The sequence below is a fragment of the Panulirus ornatus genome, chromosome 4, assembly GCF_036320965.1.
Source record: "Panulirus ornatus isolate Po-2019 chromosome 4, ASM3632096v1, whole genome shotgun sequence".
Classification (NCBI taxonomy): domain Eukaryota; kingdom Metazoa; phylum Arthropoda; class Malacostraca; order Decapoda; family Palinuridae; genus Panulirus; species Panulirus ornatus.
The window spans coordinates 6,110,156-6,132,747 of record NC_092227.1 but is presented as its reverse complement, the minus strand read 5'-3'; the positions used below and the strand labels follow the sequence as shown (position 1 = coordinate 6,132,747).

Here is a 22,592-nt window from a genome sequence, read left to right as displayed (position 1 = left end):
CTGTTAATTAGCTCAGCTGCAGTGTAAACAGGTTTTGGCACCTTAGTGCTACTAATAGCACTGCCATGGTAGCAGATCCACAAACTAATAACTAATAGCGGCAGATTCAAAACATGCCAAACCATGGGAGTTGCTGGACTACATAGTGCTGGATTAGAGAGATACAACCTGTATAACATAATGAAATGCTTTTGTCCTTGAAATAGACATGGAAAATATCTCATAATGCTCTCTTATTAGACATATACATGATAGATATCAAACAAATAATGATGTAATCTTTTTATATTGTAACTACTGTCTTCAGGTTATTACCTCAAAAGAAAATTTCAAGCCCAGATTTTGTATTCAGCATGAAAAACAGTCCATATTCTAAGGTTTTCAAGCAAATCTATTAGCCTCAGAAAAACACCAAAAATTGATGGTATTTTTTTTAGCCCTCCAATTTTTTTTTTCTTTCAAATTTGTAATATAACATAATGGAATGCTTCTATACCTTAAATAATCTTGGAAAACATCTCTTAATGTTTCCCAGAGCTGACAGATACCGGATGAATGTGAAAAGAATAGTAACACAATATTTTTATGATTTGATCATCGATTACTAGATTTAATGACTCCCAAACATTATTTCAACTTCAGATTTGTATTCTGCATGAAAAATAGCCCTTATACTGGTGATTTCAAGCAAATCAATAACCCTCCAGAAAATATGAAAAATTGCAGGATTTTTTTAGCCCAAAATGTGAAACAAACAGTGGCACAATCTTCTTGAAATGTAATCATGAATTACAGGAATTAATGAACCCCTAACAATATTCTAACCCCAGATTAATTTTCAACATGAAAAATAGTCCATATACTGAGGTTTTTAAGCAAATCTGATAACTCTTAAGAAATACCAAGAATTGCAGATAAAAAATAGTTCAGGGTATTTTCTTAGCCCAAAAAGTTTTTCTTTTGAATTTTTAATGTAACAATGTGACATAAGACATCTCTACATGTTGAAAAAGCATACTTTGAGTGAGGGCAGGAAGGCATCTCTGCAGTTTGAAAATGCATTACTTTGAATTTAACTGAGGGCATGAAAAGGCAACCTGTAAAAATGTAGTTGCAGTTGTAATCTACTTTAATGTGTTTACATTATTTTTTCGTTTGTTCTGTTGACATTTTCTAGAGCAGCATTACCCGCCTTCCTATCAATACATTTCCCAGATCAACACAGCCCTCTCCAGTCTTGGGTAGGATTTTTATACATGCTATTCATAGTACCCAACATTTCTCAGATCAGCATATACCTCACCACTTTTAGTTTAGGTAAGGTTTTCACAGGTTCTGTCTATTTTAAGCTTTCCCCTTCTTTCACAGTACCTCACATTAGCTCTTCTCATTATCATTTATGTAAGGTTCTTAGAAGGGCAGCTTTCTGGTCAGAAACTTAACCCTTATTAACATGGGTTTCAGTGATTCATATAATGACTTTCCACTTTAATGATAGATCTCCAGGAACAGAACTCCCATCATTCTGTGGGAGCCCCTTTGTCTTATGTTGATTCATCTTTAAAGTATATTGATCACCTTTTCAGTTTATAAAAGAAAGTTACAGCTATCTTTCTGTCAGGAGAGTGGTGGCAGTTTATCAAGTGGAAGCATTGGTGAGGTATTTGATTCCCCTCAGCGCATTGTGGCTTTACCAAATATAACTTCACCTAGAGGTAACATTACATTTGTCCAAGGTTCACCAATTGTTTTGGGACCCACAGTACTCCCAAAACAAAAGCAGTAAGTCCTTAGTGTTTTCATCATCAACTGGCATGACTTTAGAACAGGTTTCATAACTCATGAGTAGCATATAGCACAGCTCACTATTTTATGTAATACTTTAAAATGTTGTGCAGTATTTCTTTTGATTTAGCTTCTAACACTTGCTAATCATATTTTGTTAACTTTAGCACGTATGATTGAAAATAACATTTCATAGTATGTTTTTTGCAAATTATGTTGTGATACTAATAGATTTTGTAATCTGTTGAGCTGTATTATGATTCTGAATCTTCTTTTTTTTATATTTCTGATCCTGACATGCAAGATAGAGGGCCATTAACCTTGCTGACTTCGCAGGAAAGATAACTGAACAACTGGTATTGACAGAAGCCTTGCTACAAATTGAATTGGCTGCCTGAACATCCAGCAACTAGTTATCTAAGGCTTCTCCAAAGTCATGGGCATAGATTTATAATAAACAAGGAATCACCTTTCCTCATACTGATTATGCTAGTTGCCAGTTACCAGTGCAGTATATGAAATTGTAGATGAAAATTGACCTGCCAGATTTTTTACCACAGAAAATACAGGAAACTCTTGACATAAAATTTTATGGAGCCAGAATATTTCTAGATACCAGATTATCCCTGAGGCAGAGGAGAAAGAATTCTACCTCTGTATTCCCTGCGTGTTATCGAAGGCGACTAAAAGGGTAGCAGCAGGAGGCTGGAAACCCTCCCCTTCATGTATTTCAATTTCTAAAAGAGGAAACAGAAGAAAGAACCAGGCAAGGAGGCTCAGACTGAGTTGGTCTAAATGTGTGTGAATGAAACTAAGATGAGAAGAGAGGAGAGATAGGTATTATGTTTGAGGAAAGAAACCTGGATGTTTTGTCTCTGAATGAAACAAAGCTGAAGGGTAAGGAGGAAGAATGGTTTGAAGTGCCTTAGGAGTAAAGTGAGAGGTTGGAGAGAGGGTAAGAGCTAAGAAAGTAGTAGCACTACTCCAAAAGCAGGAGTTGTGGGAGGAAGTGAAGTGTTTTAGATATCTGGGAGTGGACATGCCAGCAAACAGAACCATGGAAGTGAGGAGGAGAGGGCAAAGGTTCTGGGAACACTAAAGAATGTGTGGAAAGAGAGAACTTTATCTGGGAGAGCAAAAATAGGTATGTATGAATGAATAGTAATCCCAACAATATTATATAGATGTGATGTGAGTTATGGATGTTGGATAGGGTTGTGCTGAGGGGGCTGGATGTGTTGGAAATGAAACATTTGAGAACAAAATATGGTGTAAAGTGGTTTGATCACCTAAGTAGTGAAAGGGTAAGAGAGATAAGTGGTAATATGAAATGAAATAGATAATAAGATAAAGTGGGTTTTTTTTCATACTCGCCATTTCCCGTGTTAGTGAGGTGGCATTTCACACATGACAGCTAGAGAATGAGTGTGAACTGATGTTGCCTTTTTTGTCTGTTGTCCTGGTGCTACCTCGCTGAAGCAAGGGATAGCGATGCTGCTTCCTGTTGGGTGGGGTAGCGCCAGGAATGGATGAAGGCAAGCAGTTATGAATATGTACATGTGTGTATATGTAAATGTCTTTTTTATGTGTATGTTGATATGTATAAGTATGTATATGTGCATGTATGAGCATTTATGTTTATATATGTGTATATGAGTGGTGGATGGGCCATTCTTCATCTGTTTCCTGGCACTACCCCACTGATACAGGAAGCAGTAATCAAGTTAATAATTGTAGAATAAATGTATAGATAGATAGATGGGTTGGTTAGGGAGGTAAATGCAAGAGTTTTAGAAAGAGGGTTGAGTATGCAGTCTGTTGGGTATGAGAGTCAGTCGTTGGCTGATTTGAGTGAGAAACTGCAAAAGTTGGTGACTGAGTTTGGAAAAGTGTGTGCGAGAAGAAAGTTCGGAGTAAATGTGAATAAGAGCAAGGTTGATAGGTTCAGCAGGGTTGAGGGACAAGTTAGTTGGGATGTAAGTTTGAATGAAGAAAAAGATGGAGGAATTGAAGTGTTTTAGATATCTGGGAGTGGATTTAGCAGTCAGTAGAACCATGTGCCAAGATGAGAAGAAAGGAGAGATAGGTAGTATATTTGAGGAAAGAAACCTGGATGTTCTGGCTCCGAAACTCAAGGGTAAAGGAGAAGAGTGGTTTGGGAACGTCTTACGAGTAAAGTTAGGGTTGATGATAGGACAAGAGCTAGGGAAGGAGTAGCACAATTCCCGAAGCAGGAGTTGTGGGAGTGTGTGATAGAATGTAATAAAGTAAATTCTAGATTGATGTGGGTAACTTTGAAAGTTAGAGTGTAAGAAAGTAAATTCTAGATTGATGTGGGTAACTCTGAAAGTGGATGGAGAGAAATGGGTGATTATTGGTGCCTTTACACTGGTTGATGTGGGTAAAACTGAAGTGGATGGAGAGAGATGGGCGATTATTGGTGCCTCCACATCTGGTCATGAGAAGAAAGATCATGAGAGGCAAGTGTTTTGGGAGCAGCTGAGTGTGTCTGTTAGTGGCTTTGATGTACGAGACCAGGTTATAGTGATGGGCCATTTAAATGCGAAAATGAGTGATGTGGCTGTTGAAGGTATAATTGGTGCACATGGTGTGTTCAGTGTTGTAAATGGAAATGGTGAAGAGCTTGTGGATTTGTGTGCTGAAAAAACTGGTGATTATACCTGGTTTAAAAAGAGAGGTGTGCACAAGTATACATATGTGAGTAGGAGAGATGGTCAAAGGGCATTATTGGATTACGTGTTAATTGATAGGTGTGTAAAAGATAGATTTTTGGATGTTAATGTGCTGAGAGGGGCAGCTGAAAGGATGTCTGCTCACTATCTTGTGGAGACGAAGGTGAAGATTTGTAGAGGTTTTCAAAAAAGAAGAGAGAATGTTGGGAAGAAGAGAGTGGTGAGAGTAAGTGAGCTTGGAAAGGAGACTTGTGTGAGGAAGTACCAGGAGAGATTGAATGTAGAATGGCAAAAGATGAGAGCAAATGACGTGAGGGGAGTGGGTGAGGAATGGGATTTATTTAGGGTAGCAGTGATGGCTTGTGCAAAAGATGCATGTGGCATGAGAAAGGTGGAAGATGGGAAGATTAGAAAGGTTAGTGAGTGGTGGGATGAAGTAAGGTTGTTAGTGAAAGAAAAAAGAGAGGCATTTGGATGATACTTGCAGGGAAGTAGTGCAAATGACTGGGGGATGTATAAAAGAAAGTGGCAGGAGGTCAAGAGAAAGATGCAAGTGTTGAAAAAGAGGGCAAGTGAGAGTTGGGGTGAGAGAGTATCATTAGGTTTTAGGGAGAATAAAAAGATGTTTTGGAAGGAGGTAGATAACATGCATAAGTCAAGAGAACAAATGGGAACATCATTGAAGGGGGCAAGTGGGGAGATAATGATATTTATTTATTTACTTATTACACTTAATCGCCATCTCCCATGTTAGTGAGGTAGCACAAGGAAACAGACGAAAGAATGGCCCAACCCACCCTCATACACATGTATGTACTTAAACGTCCATACACGCACATATACATACCTATACATTTCAATGTATACATACATATACATACACAGACATATACCCATTTACACATGTACACAATCATACTTGCTGCCTTCATCCATTCCAGTCGCCATCCCACCACACATGAAATAGTATCCCTCCCCCACACGTGTGCATATGCTAGGGAAAGATAAAAAGTGCCACATTCATTCACATTCAGTCTCTAGCTGTCATGTGTAATGCACCGAAACCACATCTGTCTTTCCACATCCAGGCCCCACAAAACTTTCCATGGTTTACCCCAGACACCTCTCGTGCCCTGGTTCAATCCTTTGCCAGCATGTTGACCCTGGTATACAACATCGTTCCAATTCACTCTGTTCCTTGCATGCCTTTCACCCTCCTGTATGTTTAGGCCCCGATCGCTCAAAATCTTTTTCACTCCATTCTTCCACCTCCAATTTGGTCTCCTGCTTCTCCTAATTCCCTCCACCTCTGACACATATCCTCTTTGTCAACCTTTCCTCACTCATTCTCTGCATGTGACCAAACCATTTCAACACGCCCTCCTCTGCTCTTTCAACCACATTCTTTTTATTACCACACATCTTTCTTACCCTTTCAATACTTACTCGATCAAGGCACCTCACTCCACATATTGTCCTGAAACATTTCATTTCCAACACATCCACCCTCCTCTGTACAACCCTATCTATAGCCCATGCCTTGCAACCATATAACATTGTTGAAACCACTACTCCTTCAAACATGCCCGTTTTTGCTCTCTGAGATAACGTTCTTGCCTTCCTCACATTCTCCACGCTCCCAGAACCTTTGCCTCCTCCCCCACCTTGTGACTCACTTCCGCTTCCATGGTTCCAGATATATTTTATATAATATTCCTTTATTGTACTTAATCGCTGTTTTGTGCATCAGCAAGGTAGTGCCAGGAAACAGATGAAGAATGGCCCATCCTCTCATATACACATATATATACATTTTTTTTCCATGCTTGATTGCAGTTTCCCATAGCAAGATAGGTCCAGGTATGTTGAACACCTGAGATTACTGAAAAAGTATTTTACTTGTAAAGGATATTTTCTACATTATAGATTATAGTTATATTTTCTGATGTTGTATATTCGAAAGTCATTTTCACTTCATGAGGAAACCCTTACTTCTTCCTGCTATATGATTGCCTAAGAGTGTCCAGAATGAAATACTTGCAGATTTGATTCCTCTGCTGGCTGTAGTAACCTTGGTCTTATTTTAAACAAAATTGCAAGACATGGCCACCTAGGTTTTAGAGAGATTTAAGGCATTTTCTTTTTAAGCATGGTTTGCTTCAGTGAAGATTAAAGTTTTCCTCTGGTTTATTTAGGAGCTGCAGAAAATCACTTCAGATTTTGGGATTTTTTTTTTCCATTTGATATGACAGCTAGTGTGACTGGTATCCTTTTCTTACACACCCACCCACTATGTATCTTATGAAAAAGATCATTAAACTATGTGCTGGTGACTTGTTCAAAGGATGATATGTAAGGCATCAAAGGTTGTGAAGAGATGATTGTTTGTTTAGTTTAAATTTGTGTATTGTAATTGGTAAAACCAAGGTAGCCAGTTGTTGGATGGTTAGACAGTCTCTCTTGTTTTGTGGATGAAGTTAAACTGTTGATTGTAGCTCATCCATCATATGCAACAGGTCACTAAAGACATATTCCTTTTAGCTTGTATCTGTTGGCTACAGAAGTAAGTATCATATATTCAAAGGAGTCTTTTATACTAATAACACTGCATGTTTTTCTCTTGTTTTAGTGATTCTAAAAAGGGCCAGGGATCTTCAAGAAGATTATAAATAATGGTAAGTTTTTGTAAGTAAAGGGTAGATGATAAGATGGCTCTGACTGCTGAGAACTGTGCTTTGAAATACAGAGTAGGATAAGAATGTGCTTATTTAAGCTTCTTGTTTGACATTTGTCACTTTTCATTTCATTACTTTTGACTTTATTTGCAATAACAATTTCCTGTTTGATGGTCTTTTATATAAAAGACCTCTGTAAAGTTCCAGTTTTAGGGTGTCACAGAAGTATTTTATGGATGTGGAAGAAATGCATATCAGTAGAATCCTTGTAGTTGTGGAAGTGCTTTTTTCTTCCTCGTGACCAGTGTGGCATTAGCAAAACATGCCCCAATCAAACCCCTTCTTGGATGGAAGAAAAGATTAAAGAAGAAATTAATCAGGATGAGGACTCTGATTATCAGAGAAAATGGGAGGGGGATGAATCAGTGAGACAGAAAGGAAAATCAACAGAAACTATGAAAACTTCATATAAGTTACTCAGTCATGTTGAATTTACCTTTTTATTAGTGTGATTTGAAAAATAAGCAACTTTTATTGTGTTTGCATTCAGTTGCTGGGAGAATTGTTCTCTGTATTTGTTGTGTGTTTGTATCATCTCACTATATGCAATTATTATGGCAGGAGAAAGATGATGATGAGGTTGTATGTTTTGATTCTGATGCTGAAAACTAAGATGATGATCAGCCCCTAGTTGTAATTAGATGATTTATAATTGTTTCACTTACCTTTGCCCAACCTTTTCCAGAGCATCATAGCTCTTTGCAGTGTCTCGTATTCATTATTCGTAGGATAAGAAATAATGCTCCTAATCACGCTCCTTTGGTTTGAAGCTTTCTACTTAATACTGTATAAAGAGTACATTGATATGCATTTCTTCCAAATCCCTAAATTCATATCTGTGGTGGTCCTAAACTGGAACTTTACCTAGACTTGCATGAATATTATAACATGCCATTCTGTGTTCAGTTATTTTCTTATTTTTTCATCACCCCTTCACTGAAGGGGTTGTGGTTGTCTCCTCCTCAGGTTTTCCTTTTCTGGGCAAAAACTTTGTTATTTGTAGAGATATCTTCATGAAATTTCGTACATTTAGGGACCATCACAGGATGGGGTGTTGTGTATCGTGAAGTTACGTCATTGACTTTGACTTTTAAGTTCAAGATTGAATATGTCCATTTTATGAATTTCATTGTCTAGTCTATAACATTCTCATTAAGGAGATATCTTTATGAAACTAGGAATATGTAAGCATCATAATGGAGTGTTATGTATGATAGTTAGGTTACAGTGACCTTCACCTCAAAGGTTAAGGTCTGTTATGTGGAAAAACCTTACGTCATTGATTATGGAGATAGTTTGTAGTTATCTTTATAAAACTTTGAACATATGAGGAACATATAAGATGGAGTGTTGCATACCATGATAAGGTTGCTGTGATTTTGACCTCTGAGATCAAGGTTGAATCTATGTCATTTGTATGGACTTCTTCTCTTGGTTATAACTTTTGTATTTTTGGAGATATCATTATAGAAACTCAGAATATATATCATCCTTTGTTGGATCATACTTGTATGATAATTAGGCTATAGTGACCTTTTGATTTGCCATGGTCAAAAATGTTTGTGTGGAGATAGCTACATGAAACAAAGCACAAGTAGCAGATAAAGTCAGAATGTTACAAACCATAAACGTTAAAGTTCAAGTGAACTTGAACGTCATGGTCAAGATTAAATATGTGCCAACTCTCATGATCAGACTACAACAAGCACCCTCACTTGGCCTCTTCCACAGCAGTCAAGCTTAAGATCTTCAAGCACATTGACATGGGATGTACTTGTGACATCTGAGTCCATATGTGGGAATTATAGGTTATTATGGGGTGCTAGATTCTTGGGATGGGACAGACTCTGGGGGTCATCCATACAGTGGAATACATTACTCTATACCACAGTCAAGGACACCATACTTACAAGCTTTCCAGTAAGGACACTATACTCTTGCACAATGCAAGACATCATATTTTGTCACCATATTTTAGGGCACTATACTTTAAGAGATCACATGTAAGGATACTAACTTTAGGGCTTTTGCTTTGAGATGTCATAAATTAGGGTACTATATTTCGAGATATCACACTTTAGAACACCATACTGAAGACATACTTAGGTCGTTTTACTATAGTGCTTCACTTTTAAGGAAACATATTACAAAATTCCTAGTCTGGGCCTTGAATTCTAATTTGATGGATATATCCACATGAAATTTGGAACATACTTATAAGGATTATCCAAAGACAGAACTTTGTGTGCATCTAGGTCATTGTGACCCTGTGGCAGAATATGAGTCCATTTTTATGAACTTCCTCATGTCTGGTACATAACTTTGTGAAAATGTTTTTCTGAAACTTGTGTTATATAAGTAATGTATGATGATTGTCTTGCATATGACAATTTGATCATAGTGCCCTTGGATTTTAAGGTCTTGGTCAGATAGTTGCAGAGACCTTGCGTGGGCCATAACTTTAATATTCATGGAGACAGCTGTGTGAAACCAGATTATTTTTTTTTTATTATACTTTGTCGCTGTCTCCCGCGTTTGCGAGGTAGCGCAAGGAAACAGACGAAAGAAATGGCCCAACCCCCCCCCATACACATGTATATACATACGTCCACACACGCAAATATACATACCTACACAGCTTTCCATGGTTTACCCCAGACGCTTCACATGCCCTGCTTCAATCCACTGACAGCACGTCAACCCCGGTATACCACATCGCTCCAATTCACTCTATTCCTTGCCCTCCTTTCACCCTCCTGCATGTTCAGGCCCCCATCACACAAAATCTTTTTCACTCCATCTTTCCACCTCCAATTTGGTCTCCCTCTTCTCCTTGTTCCCTCCACCTCCGACACATATATCCTCTTGGTCAATCTTTCCTCACTCCTCCTCTCCATGTGCCCAAACCACTTCAAAACACCCTCTTCTGCTCTCTCAACCACGCTCTTTTTATTTCCACACATCTCTCTTACCCTTACGTTACTCACTCGATCAAACCACCTCACACCACACATTGTCCTCAAACATCTCATTTCCAGCACATCCATCCTCCTGCGCACAACTCTATCCATAGCCCACGCCTCGCAACCATACAACATTGTTGGAACCACTATTCCTTCAAACATACCCATTTTTGCTTTCCGAGATAATGTTCTCGACTTCCACACATTCTTCAAGGCCCCCAGGATTTTCGCCCCCTCCCCACCCTATGATCCACTTCCGCTTCCATGGTTCCATCCGCTGCCAGATCCACTCCCAGATATCTAAAACACTTCACTTCCTCCAGTTTTTCTCCATTCAAACTCACCTCCCAATTGACTTGACCCTCAACCCTATATAGGGTCACAGGGTCATCAGCCATAATTAGGCCGTAGCCATGGATTTCAGGTCAAGTGAACAAATGTTAATGCTTTGTTTAAGCAATATAGCTGATCCTTGTTCTGTATGTTTGTGCTACAAGGACAGTGGCCAATGAAGAGGAAACATTTGTTTTGGTTTCACTAAAACAAAACTAGCACAACTATAGCCATTATTAATCTTATTATCTGTCTTGTTAATTTCATTGCATTGATTTTCATTTCTCTTTGTTATGATCTTTGTAGGGTACGGTGTTAGAGGGTGTCAGTGTGTGACTTGCTGTCTATTTTTTTCCTGTTACTGGCATATCCCTTCATATGGGTTACATAGCTTTCTGTGGTACCTATTAGTAGCTGTACAATGAACATTTTGTTTTCCCACATGAGAATCGTCTAAATAAATAACAGGTTAAAGCACTTTGGAGGAATTGTTAGTAGAGAAATCAGAGAGGACTTGGTATCTCCATAGAAAAGGACAATCATATGAGGATCTTCAAAGTCTACCCAGGTAAAAGATTCTGGAAAGGGTTCACTTGTGCCTTAATGTAAACAGTTATTATTGGTGAAGAAATATCTTCCTAAAACCTTTGGTATGAAAAGTGATAGAACTGGTGACAGCCTCTGATGAAGCAAGGACCTTTCTGTACAACAGAGCTTTCAAAACAAATGCCTGAACTTTTTCAGTTTCTTTAAGTTTATCTGTGAAAGTAGATGATAACAAGAGGTGTAGTGTATTAGCATAAACTAAAGAAAGAAGTAGGGTCGTAGTTTGATTAGAGATGTTTTTGTGGAGAAAGAATACTTCCCACGTATTCCCTGCGTGTCGTAGAAGGCGACTAAATGGGAAGGGAGCGGGGGGCTGGAAATCCTCCCCTTTCTCTCTTTTTTTTTTTTTTTTTCAAAAAAAGAAGAACAGAGAAGGGGGCCAGGTGAGGATAATCCCTCAAAGGCCCAGTCCTCTGTTCTTAACGCTACCTCGCTAACGCAGGAAATGGCCAATAGTATGAAGGAAAGAAAGAATTTAGGAAAAAGATTAAATGACCTGAAAGAATAGAAATATTTGGAATATTACTGACTAGACATTAAAGTAAGTGTCTAGTGACCCATAGTCTGTGATGAAACATCAACCTTTTTTATGACAGATCATCTAATGCAGAATGTTAAGAAGGTGATACAGGAAAGCAAAGAAAGAGTAGATGAAGATTTTGGAAGAAAGTTAAGTAAAAGTTATGTGATAATAAAAAACTATACTGGAAGGAAGTAAAAAAGGAAAGAGGTGGATGTAAGAGTGGAATGTTGATATGATAAGTAAGGAAGGGAAATTGCTGAATCAAAAAGAAGAAATGAAAGGAAGATGGAAAGAGCATTTTGAAAAACTGATGAATGTGGGAGAAGGGGAGGCAATACTTGATAAGTGCATGGGTATGGAGGAGGAAAGGAAGAGGATACAAGTGCAAGGGCCTATAGCAGAGGGAGTTAGGAGAGGCAATAATGAGGCTGAAGGTAGGAAAGGCACCTAAAGTGGTTGGGATTACAGCTGAAATGCTGAAGTATGGAGGAGAAAGTGTGGTAGAGTGAATGCATCTTATATATGGAAACAGAAGGTTGTGTATGAGGATTGGGTGAAAGCTATTATTGTTCCTTTATTCAAAGGAAAAGGTGCAAAGGATCTATGTAGCAGTTATAAGGGAATAAGTCTGTTAAGTATACCAGAAAAATTGTATACAAGAATATTAATTGACAATGGAAGTGACTGAATGCAGAATAAGTGAAGAGCAAGGGGATTTTAGGAAAGGTAGGGGATGTATGGATCAGATATTTGTGGTAAAGATGACCTTGGAAAAGTATTTAGCAAAAGGTAAGAAGCTGTATGCAGCTTTTATGGATCTAAAGAAAGCATATGACAGAGTCAAGTGGAATGCTTTGTAGGATGTGTTAAGAATATATGATATAGGGAGAAAACTGTTGAATGGTATAAAAGCCATCTATTGAGGAGCAAATGCATGAGTAAGAGTGGATGGAGAACTGAGCAAAAGTTTTGGGATACATGTAGGTGTGAGGCAGGGCTGTGTGACACCATGGTTTTTTAATTATATATGGATGGCTTGATAAGAGAGAAGAAAGCAAAACTCGGGGAAAGGGGTGCAGAGGGGGAGTGTGGCAGTAAGATGTGATGGCTAGTGGCAAGCCTGTTTGTGGATGATATGGTGTTGGTAATTAAGAGTGAAGAGGAGTTGCAGAAGGTTGTATGTTTTATGATGTGTGTAAGTGGAGGAGCTTGAAGGTAAACACAAGTAAAAGTAATGTTATTTGGATGGAAACAAAGTGAAGGTATAAATTTTGTAAAACCATATATAGTGAAAGAAGAAAGTGTACTAGATTGTGCTTTGGGTATGTGGGGAAAAAGACTGGAAGAAGTGAGAGAATTTAAGTATATTGGAGCTGTCTTGGGTAAGTGTGGTGAAATGGAGGGAGAGAGCAGTACAGGGTAGAAGAGACATTGGGTCCCTTTATAGAATAATGAAGGGTAGAGATGTAAGTACAAAAGTGAAGAAAGGATAAAGGATCAACATAGTCCTCCCAACCCTGACCTACGCCGCTGAAACTTTGATGTGGAATGAGACTTAGAAGTAAGTATTCCAGGCTGTGGAAATGAGCAATTTGAGAAGAGCATGTGGTGTGACTAGATGGAATGAAGAAAGAAATGAAAGGGTGTATGAGAGAAGTGTTATGGCAAGGAACTTAAAGGGAATGAATTGTGGAGTTGCAGCCTGGGTGAAACGTAATACTTTGAGGTGGTTTGGACATGTAGAAAGAATGTGAGACTGGGAGTTTACAAGGAGAGTGTATGATAGCACAGTCAAAGAGGTTGGTGTGAGTGGAAAACCACCTGTGACATGGGCAAATAGGATGGAGGATTACTGGAGGGAGAGAAACAGAGGAAGAATACGTGGAATAGTGTTTGCGAGGGAGGCATGTAAAGACCACCCCTTGATGGGAGTTCTTGGAGGGAATGGGCAATAGAGACATATGTGGATAGATGTGGCTTTTTTTTGTTCCCCTACCAACGTACCTACCTCCCTTTACTTGTCTCAGCATAGAGTAGATGATTTAGCCCTCAAAAAATGTTTCTTATTTTGCTGCTTCTTTTGTTCCTAATTTTATGAAGTGGTTATACATTAGGGGATTATTTCCATAATTCTTCCTCCCCCTTGTGGTTGCCTTTTACTACATGCAAAACTCTTTTGGGAAATATTCTTTTTCCCTTATCCTAGAGGTAAACAGTAATGATTGTAAAATGTCAGCATTAGTTAAGGATAGAAATTGGATTTATAGGTTATTTCATTCATGTTGCAAAGATGTTGCAAAAACAGTGGGAATAAAGTGAAAGTGTGGAAATATCTGGAACTGTATTGCTTGCAGATTGTACCAAAGTATCCTGAAGTTTAAAAGTTTCCTTTGTTGAAGATGCTAAGAGAATGCATTCAGGCATCATTCAGCTCATCAAATGGACCACTGATAACAAGCTTTTCTGTGAAAATGAAGTTCAGTTCCCTTCACTTCAGGGAAATAGTGAAATATATGGAACATAGGAAACAAACAAGCATCATCGTATCATAAAAGAGAAGAGTGAGAGATGAATGAATGATTGTACTTGGCTGAATATTTGATGTATCTGCACCATATTTTGGGTCAGGTAAAGTATTCAAGTTAGATAATGTGCAAAAACTTTCATTTAAGTCAGAAATGTGCAAGAAAAAAGTTCATAGCATACATTAGCTTTTGTTGAAAACCCAAAATCCTGGAAATGACTGAATCACTGAACTTTACTCCTGCAGGCACAAATGAGAGAGATATGCCATAAGATGGTGGTAGAAAATACCAGAAGGCCTGGTACCTTTGTTAAATTTGATGGTTATTCCTTTTCAAAAATATACATCAGGAAGACCACAGAACATCTCCAGAGAAAATGCTTAAAGCATTTTAGGCTCGAGAATCCTACACTATTGTAAATGCAAATAATGACATTTTGGATCAACCATCTGAGAAAAAAGTAGCAAACCGTTAACTACAAAATGTGCCTTATCATTGAGGTTGTAATGAGTAGATATGATGTAGCTTCAGATAGCCTAACTGACTGAGGAGGAGCAGTATAGCATGGGTCCAGATGAGATAGTGGAGGCAGTGATGAGTCTCCAGAATGGAAGGTTTACGTAAGGTAAGTTTGTCAACAGTAGCATTTTATGTGTTATTGCTGCTCTGCTTGTCTCTCTATAATGTGTACTAACACTAGAATTACTAAAAGAGCTGACTGTTGGAAAGAACATGAAAGAGCAGATGAATAAATAAATGCATGAGAGCTTTTAGTAACATTTGACATTACAGGTAGGAGACATAGGGAAAGAAGTAATAACTGATTGTAGCGTTCAAGGTGAAAATGACACTGGTAAAGGGATAAATTTCAATCACCATTTGATGGCATGCTTTATCATTGTTTTCTTCAATCCTTCAATGACAGCATAGGAAATTGAAACAGCACAATGTTTTGGTTGATAGCATAGCAGCATGTCCCCTATTCAGATGCTGGAAATGTGCAGAGAAGCATGAATAACTGAGAATACACAAAAATAAATAAGGGTACCTCAATCCATCACAGCACCTATCATAGTGCCTCTCACTTGATTATGGTATGTGTCTTAACCTCTTCTCTAGGCCTTATCATGTCTTCCAAGCTTATGTGGTTTAATGCAATTTTTGCCTTGGTGCTTCTCATAAGGCCATGTTACATCCATAGCAATGAGTTAAAAGTAAAGGCTTTCATGCCATATCTAAGTAAAGAGAAGAATTGTAGACATCCTTTTGGTGTAAAGAATTGTAGCTTTGTCTGTAACAGGTCATTGGTTAAAACATTTTTAATACCGTGCTCATTTTCAATAAATATTACTTATACAGTGCTTTTCTGGTTAAAGAAATTCAATTGCTCACTTAAGCACACAACCCTGTGAGCTTGTGAGAGAGCACATGCTCAGCAAGGGTTTAAAACAGTTTTACCCCAAAATAGGGTATTTCCTTTAGTGCTCCAGAAAATATGTGATGATGATGGAGGACTTCTATTAAAAGGGATTTAACTTTTTCATTGCAGTGAGCCACATTTGTGGCTAGATGTAGTACAAGAGCACCAAGCTACATTTGTAGCTTGATGTAGTACAGAGCACCAAGCCACATTTGTGGTTCTAAACCTTCTTGCCATCATTTGTATCCCCAGCTTATGTATGATTCCATATCTTATCCATTGTTGTCACTAGCATCCAAACAACACTGTTGGAAAGTGTAACTGCATCGTGGTGGAAGTTAGATTTATGCTTCAACAATTTTAGGCATTTTTATTGTATAAGAAATAGTTTCCCTAGTATTGCATATATTTTTGATGAAAATGAGATCATTTTCTCACATATTCCTGTAAATAATCTTTGCACATATATAGATAATGCATATAGAATACATAAAATATATATCATATGTAAAAAATATGCAATGATATTTATGGGATGTTTGCATTCTTGTTGGTAACAAATCATAAATATGTTTAGGTGTATGCAGTGATATGAAAATGAGAAAATACCTGTAGTCATCATATACTTACATGATTAGCAAGGATCTGTGCCATCATCCAGAGCTCACTCATGTTTGTTCAGCATTTCCATGCCATGCTAATATTGAGAGAAGAGGCCTCTTTTTAACATAGATTGTGGTGGGTCATTTGGTGTACTGGTTACTAACAATAGGAATGTGCTTCGCAGCGCAGGTCATAAATTTCATAAAGATAAAATCTTTAATGAATTGTTTAAGCTACTCTAAGTATAGAATACATTAATGATAGTAAGGTTTTTCCAATTCATGTTGTGGTAGTTTTCGAATTTTGTCATAATTGACCCTAAACAGATGTTGAGTATTTAAGTCTTTCTGTAATATGTCCTGCTACTACAGCATCTTTATTTCTATGAAATTACCCACAGATTAATATCTCTGAGAGAGTCTTAATGTTACCTTGGACCACTTTCTAAAGGCTCCAGCGGCCCAAAGCTGTGCTACTTTCAGTAACAGAGAAATAAAGAGAGTGGAGTGAGAACTTCTTTGACAAAGCTGTAACCCATCAGCCTGCCAAAGATGAATTTTCACTCATGGTGTAATCTTTTCAAATGTTCCTGGTGCTACCTCGCTAATGCAGGAATGGCGATCAAGTATGATATATGTGTATGTGGGTGGGTTGGACCATTCTTTCGTGTGTTTCCTTGTGCTACCTCACTAATGCGGGAGACTTCAATTAAATATGATGAAGAAAATAAATGAAAATATATATGTCCTAACACATATGTATGTATATGTGCGTGTGTGGATGTTTATGTACATACATGTGTATATGGGTGGGTTGGGCCATTCCTCGTCTGTTTCCTTGCTGATGTGGGAGACGGCGGTTAAGTATAATAAATATAAATATAATGATATTTTTTTCAATTATATTTTGTCGCTGTCTCCCGCATTAGCAAGGTAGTGCAAGGAAACAGACAAAAGAATGGCCCAACCCACCCACATACACATGCATATACACACACATCCACACACACACATATACAAACCTATACATTTCAATGTATACATACACAGACATATACATATATACACATGTACATAATTCATACTTGCTGCCTTCATTCATTCCCGTCGCCACCCTGCCACACATGAAAATGACATCCCCCTCCCCCCGCATGCTCTCGAGGTAGTGCTAGGAAAAGACAACAAAGGCCACATTCATTCACACTCAGTCTCAAGCTGTCATGTATAATGCACCAAAACCACAGCTCCCTTTCCACATCCAGGCCCCACAAAACTTTCCATGGACGCTTCACATGCCCTGTTTCAACCCATTGACAGCACGTCGACCCCGGTATACCACATCATTCCAGTTCACTCTATTCCTTGCACGCCTTTCACCTTCCTGCATGTTCAGGCCCCAATCTCTCAAAATCTTTTTCACTCCATCCTTCCACTTCTCGTTCCCTCCACCTCTTACACATGTATCCTCTTTGTCAATCTTTCCTCACTCATTCTCTCCATATGACCAAACCATTTCAAAACACCCTCTTCTGCTCTCTCAACCATACTCTCTTTTTATTACCGCACATCTCTCTTACCCTTTCATTACTTACTCGATCAAACCACCTCACACCACATATTGTCCTCAAACATCTTATTTTCAACACATCCACCCTCCTCTGCACAACTCTATCTATAGCCCATGCCTCGCAGCCATACAACATTGTTGGAACCACTATTCCTTCAAATATACCCATTTTTGCTTTCCGAGATAATGTTCTCACCTTCCACACATTTTTCAGCACTTCCAGAACTTTCACCCCCTCCCCCACCCTGTGACTCACTTCCGCTTCCATGGTTCCATCCGCTGCCAAATCCACTCTCAGATATCTAAAACACTCCACTTCCTCCGTTTTTTCTCCATTCAAACTTACCTCCCAATTGACTTGTCCCTCAACCCTACTGTACCTAATAACCTTGCTCTTATTCACTTTTACTCTGTTTTTTCTTTCACACACTTTACCAAACTCAGTCACCAGCTTCTGCAGTTTCTCACCTGAATCAGCAACCAGCGCTTTACCATCAGCAAACAACAACTGACTCACTTCCCAAGCCCTCACTTCCACAACAGACTGCATGCTTGCCACATTCGTCCTCACTCAAACTCTAGCTGTCATGTGTAATGCACCGAAACCATGGCTCCTTTTCCACATCCAGCCTCCACAAAATTTTCCATATATATCCCTAGGGATAGGGGAGAATGAATACTTCCTATGTATTCCCTGTGTGTTGTAGATGGTAACTAAAAGGGGAGGGAGCGGGGGGCTGTGTAATGCACTGAAACCACAGCTCCCACAGACCTTTCCATGGTTTACCTCAGATGCTTCACATGCCCTGGTTCAGTCCATTGAGAGCATGTTGACCCCAATATACCACGTTGTTCCAATTCACTCTATTCCTTGCATGCCTCTCACCCTCCTGTATGTTCAGGCCCCTACTACTCAAAATCTTTTTCACTTCATCCTTCCACCTCCAATTTTGTCTCCTGCTTATCCTTGTTCCCTCTGACACATATATCCTCTTTGTCAATTTCTTGTCACTGATTCTCTCCCTATGTCCAAACCACTTCAACATAAGTGGTTTTATCAGACCCTGCATGTTTGAGGTTACACTACAAGTGAAAGGTCACCTTCGGCAAAGTTGTATCATTGGGAGTACAGTTTCAAGGAAGAATTTCTCTATGAAGATTATATTTTCTTGGTACTGGATGTAGCACAACCTTGGGCTGCAGGAGCTTTTAGAAAGGTCTTGAGCAACTCCAGGTATTTACTTTCGTATTCCCTGCATTTTGTAGGTGACAAAAAGGGGAGGGAGCGGGGGTTGGAAATTCTCCTATTTAGTTTTTATTTTTCTGAAAGAACGAACAGAGAAGTGGGCCAAGTGAGGATTTTCTGTCTAAGGCTCAGTCCTCTGATCATAATGCTACCTCGCTATTGTGGGAAATGTTGAGTATGTATGAAAAAAAGTATATATATATATATATATATATATATATATATATATATATATATATATATATATATATATATATATATATATGTGTGTATATGGCGACGGGGATGAATAAGGGCAGAGAGTATGAATTATTTACCTGTGTATATATGTATATGTCTGTGTGTGTATATATATATGTATATGTTTAGATGTATAGGTATGTATATGTGTGCGTGTGGATGTGTATGTATACACATGTGTAGGTGGGTTGGGCCATTCTTTCGTCTGTTTCCTTGCACTACCTCGCTAACGCGGGAGACAGCGACAAAGTATAATAAATATAATAGATGATATGATATTTTGTCTTTTTCATACCTGTCCACTGTTTCACACATTAGCAAGGTAGTGCCAGTAACAGACGAACAATGCTGCTTTCTCCAGATGTCATTTACAGTGCATGCACATACACACACACCACACACACACACACACACACACACATTCTGTTACCAGGCTCTGCCTTTTAAGGCTTATGAATTTATAAAGTGATTGTTTTTTGTATATTAAGTCTTAAGAACACTTGGGCTTTGGTAGAGGGTAAATATTTGGCCTCCATCCTACGTATAGACCGTATCTCTGGTTGATTATGAGCTGTCATGTTTTTAGCTTATAGTCAAGCTAAGAAATAGGTCTTTTGTCAGAGATACTGATTGCTAAGGCTTCACTGTGCAGTGTTTCCACCCAACCTGCCCTATAGTTTTTCTTACTTAGATGAGTGATATGTGTGGCTTGCTCAGCAAAGAGGATTTGTTGTTGGTAGCTTCTTTATACTGACAAGCTTTGGCATTGTATTAAAGCTTTCTTTACATGTATGTAAAATGTGGACTATGAATGTTGGAACCTTAGATTTTGCGTCATGTATATATACAAGCTTGTCCTTTCTAGGCTCAAATAACATTCCTATATATAGTGGCAGTGTTGAATAAAAGATTTTTCCTTTTCCCTGTTTTGATGCAGTTATCCAGAAGGTCATAACAAAAATGAATAGACTTCTTTGTAATATATTAAGATCTGATATTTGTAAAATAAGTGTCTACCAAAATTTTTTCACTAACTGAGGTTATACTTTCAGTGAAACATGCTTTGAAGGATCAAGTCGAAAGGCTTCTATCTGTCATCTGAAGTCTGCCCCGGTAAGCAGGGCATCATCTGTTCCAAGATTGAATAAGGGATTAGAAGAACAGTACCTAAGTGATAAGGGTTCTAGTAGTGTCCGTCCTCCTATCTCACGTCCACACACCTTAGAAAGAGCAAGACGTAGACCACACTCAGGTATGGCTACTCCCGTGTATAGAAGTCGAAGCCAAAGTCGAGGTGACCTGACAGCTAATATTGAACAAGTAAGTAGCAGAGCTGATTCATCACACATACCATCACGAACCATGTGTACTGCAAGGAAAAAATTTCAAGATCATAAACATCCAGCCCATATTAGCAGCAAGGAGGGACTGAAAGCTCTACCTACAGGTTATCAAGAAGGGTTAGCTTGTCTTGCTAGAGACTCAAGAACTTCTAAAGCAGCTAGAAGATTAGTGATGCCAGTGTCCAATAGCAGTGAGCGATATTCTCAAGAAGATCAGTATGATGATGATCATAAGAGTATTGATATCAGTGTAGAAGACTATGATGTGGAAGTTAACAGGTCACTTCATACACTAGAAACAGATCTTATAAATCTTATGGCCCAAATTGATCAGTGGCATGGAGAACCATCTTCAGATTCATGTGTTGACAACCCTCCTCCATATGAAGAGATCACCCAGCAAAAACCGTACTCAAGAAATGTCCACTCTTTTCTTAGTAGTGCTCCTGGGAGCTTATCAGGTAGCAGAAGATCTAGCAGAGATTTGAATACTGTAGGTAATTTTTCGAAGGGGATGCACAAGCCCATGTCAAAAAATTCAAATCAGTTATAATTAAGGTAAAGGTATGCCAATAAAGTTTGATAAAACCTTCACTTTTTATGTTGTGGCTGTAGAATCAGGGTAAACTTTTTATTACTGGTAGATTATGAAAATATTTTTTTTTTTCAAATCCTTGATATTCACCAAAAGCACAAACACATAATGCAATGCACAAGAGATTCATCTCATGGTACATATAGAATGCTGTTTTAGCTGTTGATTTTTTCTAATTTTTTATATCAAGATGATAATGCTACTTTAATATGAATTTTAATGTATGTAAATGGCAATTAAAATAATTAAAACAACAAATTTACATCTTGTATATTCACAATCTATGCATGTATGCTCTTCTTTTGTTTGATAAAGAAAATATTTTTAAGGTTTGGTCAGGAGCACTGTCTTTCATTGAGAGAATAATACAGAATAGTTCCTTCTGCACTCAATAGAGCTTGGTTGAGAGAGCAGTACAGAATAGTTCCTTCTGTACTGAATAGAGCTTGAAGGATACTTATTTGGTAATTATTTCTAGTCAAAGCAAGCAGACCCAGACTTGGAAAGTCCAACCACTCAAACGATATCTGCAATGCCCAATATCCATTTTCATTAGGTCAGCCAAGATATACCCTAAAGACACTTGAAACCTTCATTAGTTCAGCATGATTGATGAGCTCATGGCCAAAATGTTAGGTAATTACCATAAAAGTCCTATACTCATCCCTGGCAGAGACAAGTAATACAGACCACTTTTGCTACTGAAATTCTTACTGTATATATATCATTATGCTAAAATCAAAAGCCTGAACATGGAATACTATACCCTGAAGAGAGAAGAATTGTAGAGTTTCATTCTGAGAAGTTTCAAAATAGCAGTCCAAGTCTCACTTGAGTTTCTACCTGAGACACAAATCACTTGATAGTAGGATTGTTTCCTCATTCATTGTCACTATCCTCTGCTAGCTCAATAATGTATAAAACTGAGTCTTTAGTTGATTATGTACATAAAGGGGGCTGTTTCCAACCCTCTACAGAAGTGGTTACACTGAGTAGGAGTCACTTTGGTGAGGCTGTATTGTTGTCAGAAGTCTCTTTGAGGAACTTGTTCCAAGGGTGTCCATCATATCCTTCCTGTATGGAGTGCAACCTTGAAACTGCAAGAACCCGATAAGAGGTTCTTGTGATTATATAACTGTAATGTACAGCAAGAGGCATGTGACATATGGCAATATCATTGGCAATTACAAGCTTCAAACTCTATTCATTGTTTGCCTTCTGCCATCATTCATTTGCTAGGGCTACCAAAGAGAATTCCTTGTAATACGCCTGAATGGAGTGTGGATTCTTTTTTGTTGAAGCCTAAAAAATACGAATTTGCCTCTCCATTAACCATCGAGTTCCTAAATGGCTATTTAAGGCTATTACAGTAGTCTCACTACTTTCTTCTTCATTGCGATGCTTTTTGGAATATTT

At 38.3% G+C, this 22,592-nt stretch overlaps 1 protein-coding gene across 2 annotated transcripts in view; it reads left to right on the top strand.

The window, feature by feature from the left end:
* The window catches only part of LOC139765454 (afadin- and alpha-actinin-binding protein B-like), a 60,457-nt gene extending 39,023 nt beyond the window's left edge, over positions 1–21,434 (top strand). For both annotated transcript variants that reach the window (XM_071692835.1, XM_071692828.1), the window contains exons 12-13: positions 1,622–1,782; positions 20,291–21,434. In XM_071692835.1, coding sequence (XP_071548936.1) covers positions 1,622–1,782; positions 20,291–21,134 — 1,005 coding nt within the window. In that variant the 3' untranslated portion in view covers positions 21,135–21,434. The remainder of the gene's footprint in view (positions 1–1,621; positions 1,783–20,290) is intronic.
* The last annotated feature ends 1,158 nt before the right edge of the window (positions 21,435–22,592 follow it).